Source organism: Festucalex cinctus, chromosome 14 (assembly GCF_051991245.1).
Source record: "Festucalex cinctus isolate MCC-2025b chromosome 14, RoL_Fcin_1.0, whole genome shotgun sequence".
Taxonomy (NCBI): domain Eukaryota; kingdom Metazoa; phylum Chordata; class Actinopteri; order Syngnathiformes; family Syngnathidae; genus Festucalex; species Festucalex cinctus.
In genome coordinates this window covers 10795137-10807868 of record NC_135424.1, presented here as the reverse complement: position 1 = coordinate 10807868, position 12732 = coordinate 10795137, and the positions used below count along the sequence as shown (strand labels likewise).

At 41.0% G+C, this 12732-nt stretch overlaps 1 protein-coding gene across 4 annotated transcripts in view; it reads left to right on the top strand.

The window, feature by feature from the left end:
- Positions 1-12732, top strand: part of thada (THADA armadillo repeat containing) — a 69594-nt gene that overhangs the window by 45272 nt on the left and 11590 nt on the right. For 3 of the 4 annotated variants that reach the window (XM_077494462.1, XM_077494463.1, XM_077494464.1), the window contains 3 exons: positions 6851-7224; positions 9760-9884; positions 11768-11840. In XM_077494462.1, coding sequence (XP_077350588.1) covers positions 6851-7224; positions 9760-9884; positions 11768-11840 — 572 coding nt within the window. Of the gene's footprint in view, positions 1-6850; positions 7225-9759; positions 9885-11240; positions 11533-11767; positions 11841-12732 lie in introns of those variants that run through there. The other variant, XM_077494465.1, reaches the window with a different exon arrangement.

Here is a 12732-nt window from a genome sequence, read left to right as displayed (position 1 = left end):
ACAAATTAATTTAAACATTTTCAAAGTACCACTGCCAACATGTGAACAAATGTGCACAACATTTATAAGTTTTTCAGTCATCAACCGTGTGCAATGCAATAAGTCTAATCCATTCAAACAAATCATGATTTACCATACTATGATCACAATATTATATGGTCACTGTCTTACAGAAAACTCGTATGTCCAAATTTGTTCTGTTTCATATTTTTCCCCCATAAATTCATACTATTGGTCAGGAGCCACCTGTGTTTTATTTATTTATTTATTTATTTATTTATTTACTTCTTTATTGACCAAACTAAAGTGTTGAAAATATCTTGCTCTGCAAGACGATGCAATGATAATGGCTCAACAAACATTCTGCCGTTTTGGTTTTTGAAAAGTTATGGCTGTATATATGCAAGGATTCTGTCAGACGCCAGTGTTATAAATAGTGTGTAGCTACAAAATGGACTGCCTTTAAATTACTCTACATAAATGTATGTTAATGTAGCACAAATTGCTTTCATCGTGTACTTTTTTAGAAAGTACTCAATCTGCTTCTGGGCTGAGGCGGAGTAAATAAAACCTTGTAATGGAATTTGTAGTGAATTTTTGTCGTGAAGTTTTTTTTTGTAGATGCCCTTATACTGGACACTTGTTTGACAGTAGCAAAACACCCATAAAACATGTTCCCATAATTAGACCTTTATCAACCACAGTAGATATGATTGATATCCATCGCTGACAGCTTGCTAAACTTGCTTTCCCCCATAATTGGCTACTTTCACTCATCGTCGAACTTCAATATGTACTTTTATTGCCCCCAATCTGCACCAGCCATTCCAAATCACCACTCTGCCTCAAAAAATATGTCCAGCCTCGAAAATGGGTTGCAAGTTTCCTCGATGCAAGGATTCTCACTTCTCTAAGCTTGTGACTCAAAACTATGTTGCATTGCAATGCATTGGTGCTTCATAGAATGTACAAAATAATATACAGTACGTAGCTCCGACGAACAACACCAATTTAGAGAGAGTTCAATGACATACAGAGCATACAGAGCGATACACAGCACGGGAAACCAGGGGCAACAGGAAGCGTTACTTGCATTAGCAAAAGCAAGGTAAATGTGCTGGATGACTAGCCCAGCTAAAGGTGATCAAGTCACCTTTACCATCACTCTTCCTTGCTAGGGTTCGCTCACGGGGCAATAAAAGCATCTTACTTTACCTGAGGTTTGGTGGTTCTTGTGAGATTGGGAATTGTTCATTACTTTGTTTGATGGGAACGGACTAACTACAACATACTCAACTCGGCTCTCGAGATCGATGGACTACAACTTTTTCCAGGCGACAGTGACCCCCGGGAAGAAACTCTCGGATGAACTGTGTATCTAAATCACCAAAGGTGGGTGCACAAACTGAGGACAAACCCCGCAAAGTTGTAGGCCCTGACAATATCCCAGGGCGTGTACTGAGTGAAAGTGCCCATGAGCTGACCGAGGTGGTCACAAACATTTTCAACACCTTACTCCAACTAACGTCTATCCCAACCTGCCAGTCGTCCTCTCTCCTATTGTCATGAAATATTTTGTGAAGCTGTTCATGGTCAGTCATCGGTGAAAAACTCCCTCACTGCAAACCTTCATCAGTAGATCTACAGGAAGAACCATTCCAATGATGGTGTCATCTCATCAGTCGTCCACAAAGAGCTGACCCACCTGGAAAGCAAGAACTCCTACATCTGCCTGTGCTTCCTTTCTCCTTCACCTTCAACGCACTCCTGGAGCGGAAGATGAATGTTGTTGGGCTGAGTCCATCACTGGGGAACTGTCTTGGACTTCCTGACCAACAGACCATAGATTGTCAGGATCCACAAAACTGTCTCCTATATCACCCTGAGCACTGGTGTCCACCAGGGCTATGTGTCTAGCCCCCTCCTATTCACACTACAAGCCTATGAACTGCTCTGCGAAATTCCTGAGCTCTCATATAGTGAAGTTCACAGACGACATAATGAGTCAGAGTACAGAGGGGAGGTAGAACATGTTGTGGACTTACGCAAAGATCTTTGCATCAATGTGATGAAGTCCAAGTATATGGTGGGGAACTTCTGGAAGGACAGAGGCCCCATCACCCCCCTGCACTTTGGAGGAGCATCAGTGGAAGTGGTCTCCAGCTATAAGTACCTTGGGGTCCACTTTTCTCAACATTTCACCTGGCGCCAAACCACGTTTACTTCTCTCTTTCCTCCGGAAGCTGTGGCATGCTGGACTGGGGAGCTGTGTCTTAGGGAGCGTATACAGATGTGTATTGTAGAGCCCCCTCAGCAGCAGTATCATGGTGTGGCAGAGCAGCTGCTTGGCTGCAAAAAAAAGGCTCTTCAAAAGACTGTAGGCTGCTCAAAAGATTGTGCGGTACAGCCTTCCCACAACCAAAGACCTCTTCACGAGCAGATGCAGAAAAAGGGCCCAAGGATCAAGGACCCAACCCACCCTGCACATGCCCTATTCCGTCCTCTCCTCAGGCAGGAGGGCTACGGGGCATGCAGAGCAGGACCACCAGGCCGAGGAACAGCTTCTGTCTACAAGCTGTTAGACTGTTAAACAGTCTTCTGGAGCCCTGACGGGAAAAAAAAAAAAAGCCTATTCATCTCTACTAATAAATTTAGTCCAACATAATTTTTACCTTTACTTGAGTATATTTGTGAAGCGGAACCTCGCTACTTTTATTCAGTTACAGTTACATTCTGCTCGCTGCTTTAATTTGTATCTATCTGTTGTTGCTTGCACAATCTGTTTTGGTTCATCAGCGAGGCTTGTGCTTTGGGCACTGTCACATGTTTTACCAGTCAGACTGTAGACATAACCACCAGTGTTGTTTGACTCCGTTTCACCAATCAGAGTTCAATCGACTGCACACAAAGTCTCTGTGGCCACACACAGAAGCAATTTTCAAACTGACCAAAATGTTCAAACTGACTGAAATTTACGTGAAGCATGGAAAAACAACACCCCTGCTCAATCTATGTTTATTTACCCTCCAGACTGTGAAAAACAAAAACTGTGCCATTTGCTGTCATCTCTGTCTGCCTGAAGAAAAAGTCTGGATGTTGATTCCAGTCTACAAGAAGTCAGAAAACACATTGGGGAGCCTATTGTGCTGTTTCACAAGTGTAAACAAACAAACAAACAAACAAAATTAGACAATTTACTGAATCTCCCATAATTTGTATTATTTTATGAAGATTTCACTATTTTTGTCTATTTGACATTCATACTAAATAAATCTGAAATTACTGACCAGTTATGCAGTACTTTTGTAGATTTAAAAAAAAAAAAAACTTATTATTGTTGACTTACTGCTACTCCAGTGATTATTTGTAGTACTACATTTTTAACTTTTTTGTCATGTTATTCTAAAGTAGCAATACACTTACCTGAATATAATGTATGCCTACTCTACCCACATCTGCAGGAAATAAAGGAAATTCAATTAATCCATGCTAGGATGAAATTGTCACCATAGTAAAAGTTTTTTTTTTTTTTTTTTTTTCTTTAACAGTCTTCAATATCATGCATTTGTAAAAAGAAGTTAACGGGGATGATTTTTTTTTTTTTTTTAAACGATCATGTAATTGTAGCAACTTGTAATGTGGTGAACGAAATAACTATATAGCGGACTGTTATTTATTTCTCTTGTCAGGAAGTACATGAAAACACACACACACACGCATAGTGTCTGGGGTTTGTTTTTCACAGTTTGGCTAATGATGGTGGAAGTTGATGTGAACTCCAGCTGTGTGCTGGCGTGTAAGAGCATGTGCATGTGTCTAGCCAACGTACTAGCTTGACACAGCAAAGCCCCTTTACTGCCAGTTTTACAAGGCTGTGGACTGTACTGTCGAGAGCCACTAAATTTACCGACATTCACTTACACACATGTACAACTTCACACAACTTTACACATTTTCCTCATGTTTTTAATGACCTTCTGACAAACCAAGCTCTTAATCTTTATGCATGTCACACATATCCACACCCATGCCAGACACAGTTGGTATTCATGCAGATGTACTGTAAAGCCTGGTACACATATAAGGATTTTTCAAATCTTAAAAGATTTCTTTATCTTCGTCAGATGCCACACATAAAGATAAAAAATCGGACATTTAACAGCTTTGGTCGTATTGTGTGTAAGATGCGCAGATAATCTCATCACAGGTCCCTCACAAACATAAAGATTATCATCTCAACACTGGTCAAGATTCTAGTCCACCGTGAGAGACCTCTCGTGTGATTATACGTATTCTAATCAAAACCGGAAGGGGAAAAACACACTTCCGTCTTTTTCAGTTATGGCGCCTCTTGATTGGCTACATTCTGTTTGACGTCACAGTTGGTGGCACAGGCGCACCTCGGCGTCCCCGCCAATGTTAAGATTTTTGTCGTAAATATTGAACACGTTCATTATTTAAGATTGTCGGCTCTGCCTGGTTTTGGACCCAATTATCGGGACAAATCCACTCTTAACACATCTCACATATAAAGATAATCTTGTAAAATAATCTTATAAGACAAAAGATTGCCGGGCGTTTGACGTCCTTGGTCAGGAAGGGGGCAATATCGGGACAAAAACAGCCCGACTCTTTTTATGTGTGAACCAGGCTTAAGATGTTCAAAGACCACTCCTGATTTTAATGCATTTGCACCAGCTGTAATAAGAGTCAATATATTCTCAGGTTGCCCACCCGTCCAGCCTATTCATGTGAACATGATATCTCAAGAATGCCATGAAGGAATTTCATTACATCTGGCACAAGTATCCACTTGCACACAAAGATGACGTGAACACAAGTTATTGTGCACAGGTCAATGACCTTTTTTGACCATTATTCAAGAATGTATGCCTTGCCAACCTTTATAGATCAGTCGCTCCATCCTTACTGTCCAACCTAGCATAAAAGTCATCGTAACCCCCTTGCTTGGCCTTTGCTACTTCTACTTTGACCTTACGCTGCATTTCCCTGTACTCTTGTGATCACATGAAAATTACCCGAGCCCCTGGCGTACTTTACTTGCACACGTTTTTGGATCAATACCATTGAAAAGCAGCATCAGGGGCTATGACTACTCTTCTTTTTTCTCTATTTACTGCCTCCACCATGTAGAAGAGTCTTTTTTTTTTACAAATCATGACAGTTGATTTGTATTTAAAAGAATTATAAGAGATGTGCTTTCACACATGACAGGCATTTACATATGACAAGTCGACCTCAGTCATCCTCTCCTCCCTTCATCATTGGTGTCATTACTGTGTTCCTGCCCACCATTATATCCATTAGACTATGCCTGTTTGGCCCTGGACCCCTTTTGAGGATCAGGTTCCATTGTAACCTGGCCTGTCTCCACAGTAAACCAGCCCATCTCTGCAGGAATGCTGCATTTCCCGCTCTTTTGTCAGGTCACATTTTGACTTGTGCTGCAAGGCCGGATTGAATTGCATTCGGTGCACTGTGTGTGCATACATGAGATAGACTTGGCTGTCAAAGCAGGATCTTTGTGGAGTCTGGAGAATTACTGTAGGCAGGAGCGCAGCTTTTGAATAGTATCAAGTTACTATAATGCTGCTGTGCCTCCAAATGTGACTTGCATTTCAGAGGAAATAGTTAGCTTTGCGTGGGCCAATGTGTGTTTATTTGTGCGTCCATCAATCCCCAAGTGTGTACATTGACAGGTGGCTGTGTTGGCACAGACATGTACATTTCCAAACAGACACTGACGCAGCCTTTCCTATGAATGTGAAAATAGAAAAGAACAGGAAATTCTGTATTGTTCATGCTGGCTTGTTGTCTAAATCTGGTGGCTTCATAAAGTGATTGTTATGTTTCGTCAGCCTTTAAAGTTTTTGTGAATTGGAAATGTATTTGTCATTTAAATGTCTTGGTAAACCTTTCCTTTTGGTTTTTGGTTACAGGGCGACCATCTTGTTACTCCCACCTCGCGAACAGACTACTATATAAACTATACGGAATACGTACAGATGAGACATATACAGCTTGTAGGCAGTTAATATAAGACAGGAGGCGGGGTGGGGGGTTTGTGCTGGGGTGGTCACTATTTTTTAACAAGTAAAATAATAATAATAATTAACAAGTGGATAATGGTATGTGCTGCTTTGAAAACCACCTATTTCTTCTATTGCTAGGTTCCTTAGATCACAATATTAGATTTGGGAGAGGCATCTTTTGTTGAATTACAGTTGTAATTCTTTAATTAAAAAAATATGCAAGTTACCTCCTGTAATAAACATCATTGAGCATATAATTTATACATGTATTTAAGGAAAGTTGGAGGATGTCTGAAGTCCTCTTGTTTATGTTTAATTTAAAACACCATAAATCATGCTGTTTGTACTAAGTACTGTCGCAAATATTCTCCAGTTTCGATACTGTAAATGTATAGGATCGTATGCCGAGAAACGTTTCTTGAGAGGATCAATATGGTGGCCTCGCGACCTCAAAAGTCTTGGCCTATCGGCTATCCAGTCATATACAGTATAGAGATAGGTGGAAATCAATGGCTCAGTACGAGATGTATTCTCGGGAGTTTGTGAACTCACAAATATCGCGAGAATTCATCTTGCAGAGCAAGGTTAAAATGTTGGCACTCCTTAGTGCAATAAAGTGATATTTTTAACTGAAATCACTTTAACTGCAGACATTCATTTTAGTTTTTATACACATTTAACTTTTATCGGGGGGTTTTTTCATAATCTTGCAAACTCAATAAATAACCATCAAACAATAATGATAGCCTTTAAGTTGATTATCTGAACTAAAAAATGTCATTTTCAATGTGTATCAGATTCAGACGTCCATCAGCTGCGTCAAGAGACGTTGTCCCTCCTGTTGACCTCAACTTTGGTTGCCAACAAGAGCCCCGCATCCAACCTGGAGCCCGGTAGCATCCAGTACATGCTCAGCTTGACCAGGGTAGCCCTCAGTGCCAGTGTGGAGATCCCTGAGCTGTGGGGGAAGCATCCGCTCACAGCTCAGCTCCTAGAGTGTCTTCTGAAGTGCCCACAGTATGAGGTGAGGGAGTTGGTTCTGGAGAGAGTCCTGATGAAACTGAAAGAGGACGAAGTCCAGAGGAAGACACCTGTATGGCTAAATGAAACCACCCTGTTGAACCTGACAAGCCTAGCAATTCATGAAAGACACCCCCAGTGTCTGGCCAAGGTGAGGCCACACACACACACGTTTGTCTTTGTATCATCGTGGGGACTTCTCATTGACATAATGCCTTTCCCTAACCCCAACCAAAACCCAATTCAAACCTAAACTCTAAAACAAAGTCTTGATGCTCAAAAAGACGTCTGAACTTGTGGGGACCACCAAAATGTCCCCACAAGATCAAATCGGTCCCCACAATGGTAGTTAAACCAGGAGAAACACGCCAATATGGGCCCCATAATGTAGCAAAGACAAAGACACACAAACAGAAACCGTAAAAACGGTAACAATGTTTGCTTAGTGTAGCCCATTTTATAGAAGTGCGCTTGTATGTGTATTGTCTGCCATTCATTTCTGACCATGTAGCTCCGAACTACAAATTTGGGTGGAGTATTCTGCAAAAATTACACTGACATTAAGTGCAAATTGATTGAATTCCCAAATCCATCCAACAGAGGCTTGCGTGAGACGCTAATCGGCTACAGGAGAATACATCAAGCGCACTAGCAGAGAGTTGACTCATTTGCTCTTTGCCTCACTGTCACACTCAAGGTTTACGGGGCTTCCACTCTAACAGCTTTTGGAGGGGGAAATGTAGTCTATGTCCTGTTTCAAGATGAGGTCATATTACAGTGTGTTCTTAAACTTGGGACAGCTTGCCATCAGATCTGATTGTCGTGCTGGGTGGCTTCTGTCTGTCAACGACAGCTCACCGCTGCCTGGATTAGTTTTCATGAAGCATTTTTTTTTTTATGTGTATTTTTTTCATTGGTTAGTAGCCCCACAGTTAATTGCTTAAGTGTCAACACTGTATAGTGGAATATTGCTTGTGCCAAAGACACGACACAACAATGGGCAAGTTGCTATATTTTTGACTGGATGTGACTGCAACACTTGAAGGGACAAAAAGACATAGACTTAGTAACATTCACCCATATCTATTAAACAAATGTAAATGTTGTTTTTAAGCAAACCATTCCAAGCAGAAAATTTACTCTTAAGCCCCTCCAGGATAACAAAGCATCTCATCTTATTCGAAAGGAGAACCCAAAAATCGAACTCATTTAGGCTCATCGTATCTGTGATTTTGTTCTTTCCTTCACGGCCCAAAGCTTGTGATCATAGGTCAGGGTGGGGAAAATGCTCAGCTCTATAATGACGTGGACAGGGTACTCCACCACTCAGACATCCAGAGGACAGACAAAATTCAGTGAGCCATTAGGAACTCTCATCTACGGAGGGCCTGCTACCAAGGAGATTTTTGAAAACCTCAAGGAACTCAATCACAGTGGTAGAAGAGACACCAGGCTTTGCGTCCTCATTGGTGGGTCTGTCTTCGAAGTATTCACCACACCTGATCCTCAAAGTTGAGTCAGGCAGCACTCCATCCCCACTGGATGGACCAGAATTTCCCAAGAGGAAGTCGGGAAGTTGTTCTCCATAGCCTCTCCGAACTCCTACCACGCCAGAGTACCAGCAAAGCCATGTTCCACTTGGCCTGCTGTCACACATCTGATGTCTCCAGCGACTTACTGGACTAAACGGCCCAACGGGGCATGTTCTTCAGGTGTATGGCATCCGTCATCGTTGGCAGAGGTGGCAAATCCAGGTCCAGGAAGTAAAAACCCAGTTTGGCTTTAGCTCTGGCCACTTCTGATTGTTCACATTCGGGATTACCTCAGCGATGAACTTCCTTAGCTTCAGTCGGCTGCCTCAGCATTGGTTGCACGGAACATAGCCCACACGGATTTAGTGTCCCCCATTCTCCCTGGGATGTGGTTAAAGTTCTGCCGGCATTGGGAGTTGAAATTCGTTGACGGTCATTTAGACAGTATTGCTACAAAGCGGTCTGCCCTGCTTCTTTTTTCTTTTTTTTTTAAAACTCTTCCTTTTCTAGTATGCACAAATATACAAGGGCATAGTCGAGCTCAAATAGAAATGTTTACATGCATTGCCATCACCCTCTCACCCGTGCTCCAACCACTCAATTTCTACAAGATAATATTTATTTTCAAGACCAAATAACACATAGGGGCCTTCAAGAAAAAAATAATCAATGAGATATGCTGGAGAAATGTCAACAACAGTTCTCTGCGGGATTTGTGTTTTGTAATGGGGGATTCGCTTTGCGGAAAACAACATCTTTCCTCCTCTGGCAAAGAAAACAGTGCATGAAGAAATAGTGGCTGGGGTGGAAAGATGGGGGAAAGAAACACAAAAAAACCATGTAAAATACTGGAAATGAAGCTTGAATTGATGCTATGATTTTGCAGTGGTATGAATGAATGTAGAATATTTGTGGGCAGCTGCTTAGAGGGGAGTGGATGATAAAGTGTGAATAGAGAGGCTCACACGTGCATGTGTAAAACACGACTTACAAGCCACACTTAGAGAAAAGACACCAAAGCTGTTTTGATAGATTGCCCAGAGCAACGTCACTCTTCCGTGGCTCTTTTCAGAAAACCATGAAAAAGAGGGACTTCATCATTATCTCCTCCTTTTTCTTTCACCCTCATCTTGCCATCTCTTTCTTCTCCTCAGGTGCTCCAGGTGTTGAGCGTGTTGAGCTGTAGTAGTGAGCTCCACTGGATGGATGGTGTGCAGCATTTGTCTCAGGACAGTTTTCTGCTGCACCTGCTTGCTCTGGCTCAGAGGACTGCTCACAGGTCAGAAGACGGTCACGTTACTTGACTTTTTATAGTGATGAAAACCAGACAAGTCACATCGTATTCATATAGGGTCATATTCTCCCACATGCTCAAAAGTGCAATTCTCCCATCCACTTTTTACGCACGTTTATGCCAGATTGGCACTCTGAGTGTGGCAATCCTCAAACGTGGGTGTTCTCTGTCAAATCTGGTTTCCACGTATTTTCCCGTCGACTTCAGAGGCTGTAATAAGTCTAGCGTCACAGGAAGGTGAAACATCACATTGCACTTAAAGTTTTACAGTGTTGGAAGACACTTCCTGAAAGCTGTCAAGTTTGTGTGTCGAGACTGAGCAAAATAATGAATATTGAGCAGATCAAAGAGCGACTGTGAGTCGGCTATTTCAGCCTTTGTGATATATATTGGTGAATGATATCTGCGCCAGCTGACTTTTTTCCACTTACAAGTAATTAGTGATTCCGCTTCAAACAGGGTGCCAGCACCCGCCAATAAAAGACAAGCTTTTGGACTTTTATGAAAGCGTGGTCATTACAGCAAGTACAGTCATCATGATGGTGCAATGGGTTCAAGAGCGGCAGTGTATTTGTTGCAGACTTTACACCGATCAAATTGTCTGGATCGAGATTGAACAATATGTAGCATTTTATGCAAAATCTGAGATCAGTTATTACAACTGAAGCTGTCTTAAAGGCAAAGTGAACCTGAAACATTTCTTGACAATAACAGTATATGTTATATGTGACCTCACTACTCTAAACATCTTGATTAATATTAGATTTGTGGAATATGAATTATGCCGCAAAATCCGGCCATTTTTATCCATCTCAGTGGGCGGCCATTTTGCCATCTGCTATCGACTGAAGATGACATCACAGTGGCTCAGGCTAAGGCAACGACAAATCTCAGCTCACCAGTTTTCTGAAGCTGAGGTGTGATTGTTTTTTACCTTAGACCTGAGCAACTGTGATGTCATTTTCACTCGACAAGTGGCAAAATGGCTGCCTTCTAATATTAATAAAAATGACTGGATTTTGCTGCTGAACACATATTTCACTTATGCAATACTAACCAAAATACCATATTTAGTTGGTCTGCATAGACCATATTGTCAAAAAAATGGGGGGTTGACTTTAATTTTCATTAATTTTCCCAATCAATGAATGATGTCATTGATTGGCTCCATGAAATAATCGAAGGTTCCAGTAGCAAACTAAGTTATAGTCTTGCTAGGGATAATGGTGTCATATGTGCTTCATTGTGACATGATTATTTTGTTTTTGTAAGTCCTTGAGTAAGAGACTCTTCTTACAGGCGGAAATGGCATTCAATATTCCTGTATTTGTGTGTTTACAGCGACTGTAATCCCTTTGACATCAATTGACAGACACACACCACCTTGACAAACCACTGCTGCACTTTTCTCACCATTTCACAAAAGTACAGGCCTGAACACAGATCAGGTTCCAAAGAGTATTAGACCTATAAAGCCTATTTCTAGCCACCATCTCAGAACGCTGGATCCACTTTCCCTTCTAGTGGCCTCAAGGTTATGATTAGAGGCACGGCAGGACCAGATTGGGTTGCTGGTTGTCCTCATCTTCCCTGAAATTGAATGGGAGTCTGGCTTTTGTGCTTAGAACGTGTTGGTGAGTACCAGCACACTTCTTTTGTGCCAAGTAAGCTAATACTGGCTTGTTGTTTGCCAAGTTGATGTCATTGGAGGTACTTCCACATAAAGTCACATGCTCATTTAAAGAATCTTACAAAATTGAATTAAATGGTAGGTTCACATGATGTGCTCAAAATTTATTTCATCTCTAGTTTTAACCAAGATCATGTAAATTGAAGTTAACTGACTGTAAAGCGTTTGTGTGTTTTAGTGTGGAGCTGTATTGTGCAGCCATGACTCTGCTATCTCAGCTGGTAATCCGAGTTGTGAACTCATATCCAAAGGTAAAATCTGTTATCTTAAATTATGAGTGCATTGATTAATAACTGATTACGGTATGTTGTTTAAAAAAAGTCAAATACTGTATGTCATATGCTTGTTTACATGAATTTCAGTAACAAAGTCACTTCTTGTCCTGTTGTTTTTTTTCCTTTCCTTCAAAAAACATTTTTTGTTAGTAGCTTTTTTTGTGTATGTATGGGTAAGTAGGCCAATGTAAATGTATTTTGAGGTTTTAGCAACATTATCTTAAGAACAAACTTTGTAACGCACGCATGCCTACATGGCACAAGCGCACACTTGGTACGGGCTACCATTTTTGTGTTTGCGTGGGCGTTTTACAATAATCAGTTAGTTTGTTGTCGTAGGGGTTTTCAATATTCAAGAATGATAATAATGAAAAACAAATCAGCAAATTTGCAGGTCTCACACATGCGCCAGTAGATTAAAAACTTACTTGCAATGTCTCAAATTTTTGGGGCAAGAGCCCAGCAATGCCAAGTTTCATTGATGGTTATAGAAATGGTTAGTTTGCGGTGATAGCCTCAGACATTGTGCAACAAATGTTGAGCTCAAAATTACCCTCGAAACATTGATTCACTTTTCACATTGACAAATTACTTTCGAATGTTTTTTCAATTTGATCAAAATGGTATATGATAAACAGAGTGCACTTATATTGCGCTTTATATGGTGTCCAAAGCACTTTACAAAACCTCACATTCACCTATTTCAAAACTGTCTATTGAATTAGAGAGTACGCTGACGTGCTTTGATGCCACTTCTTCCTTCCTAGGAGAAGTTGTATTTATTTATTTATTTATTTATTTATTTATTTATTTTTACTTTAACCAGGATTCCTCGCCGTACTGTAGCCAAAAGTAGTACCCGGGTTGT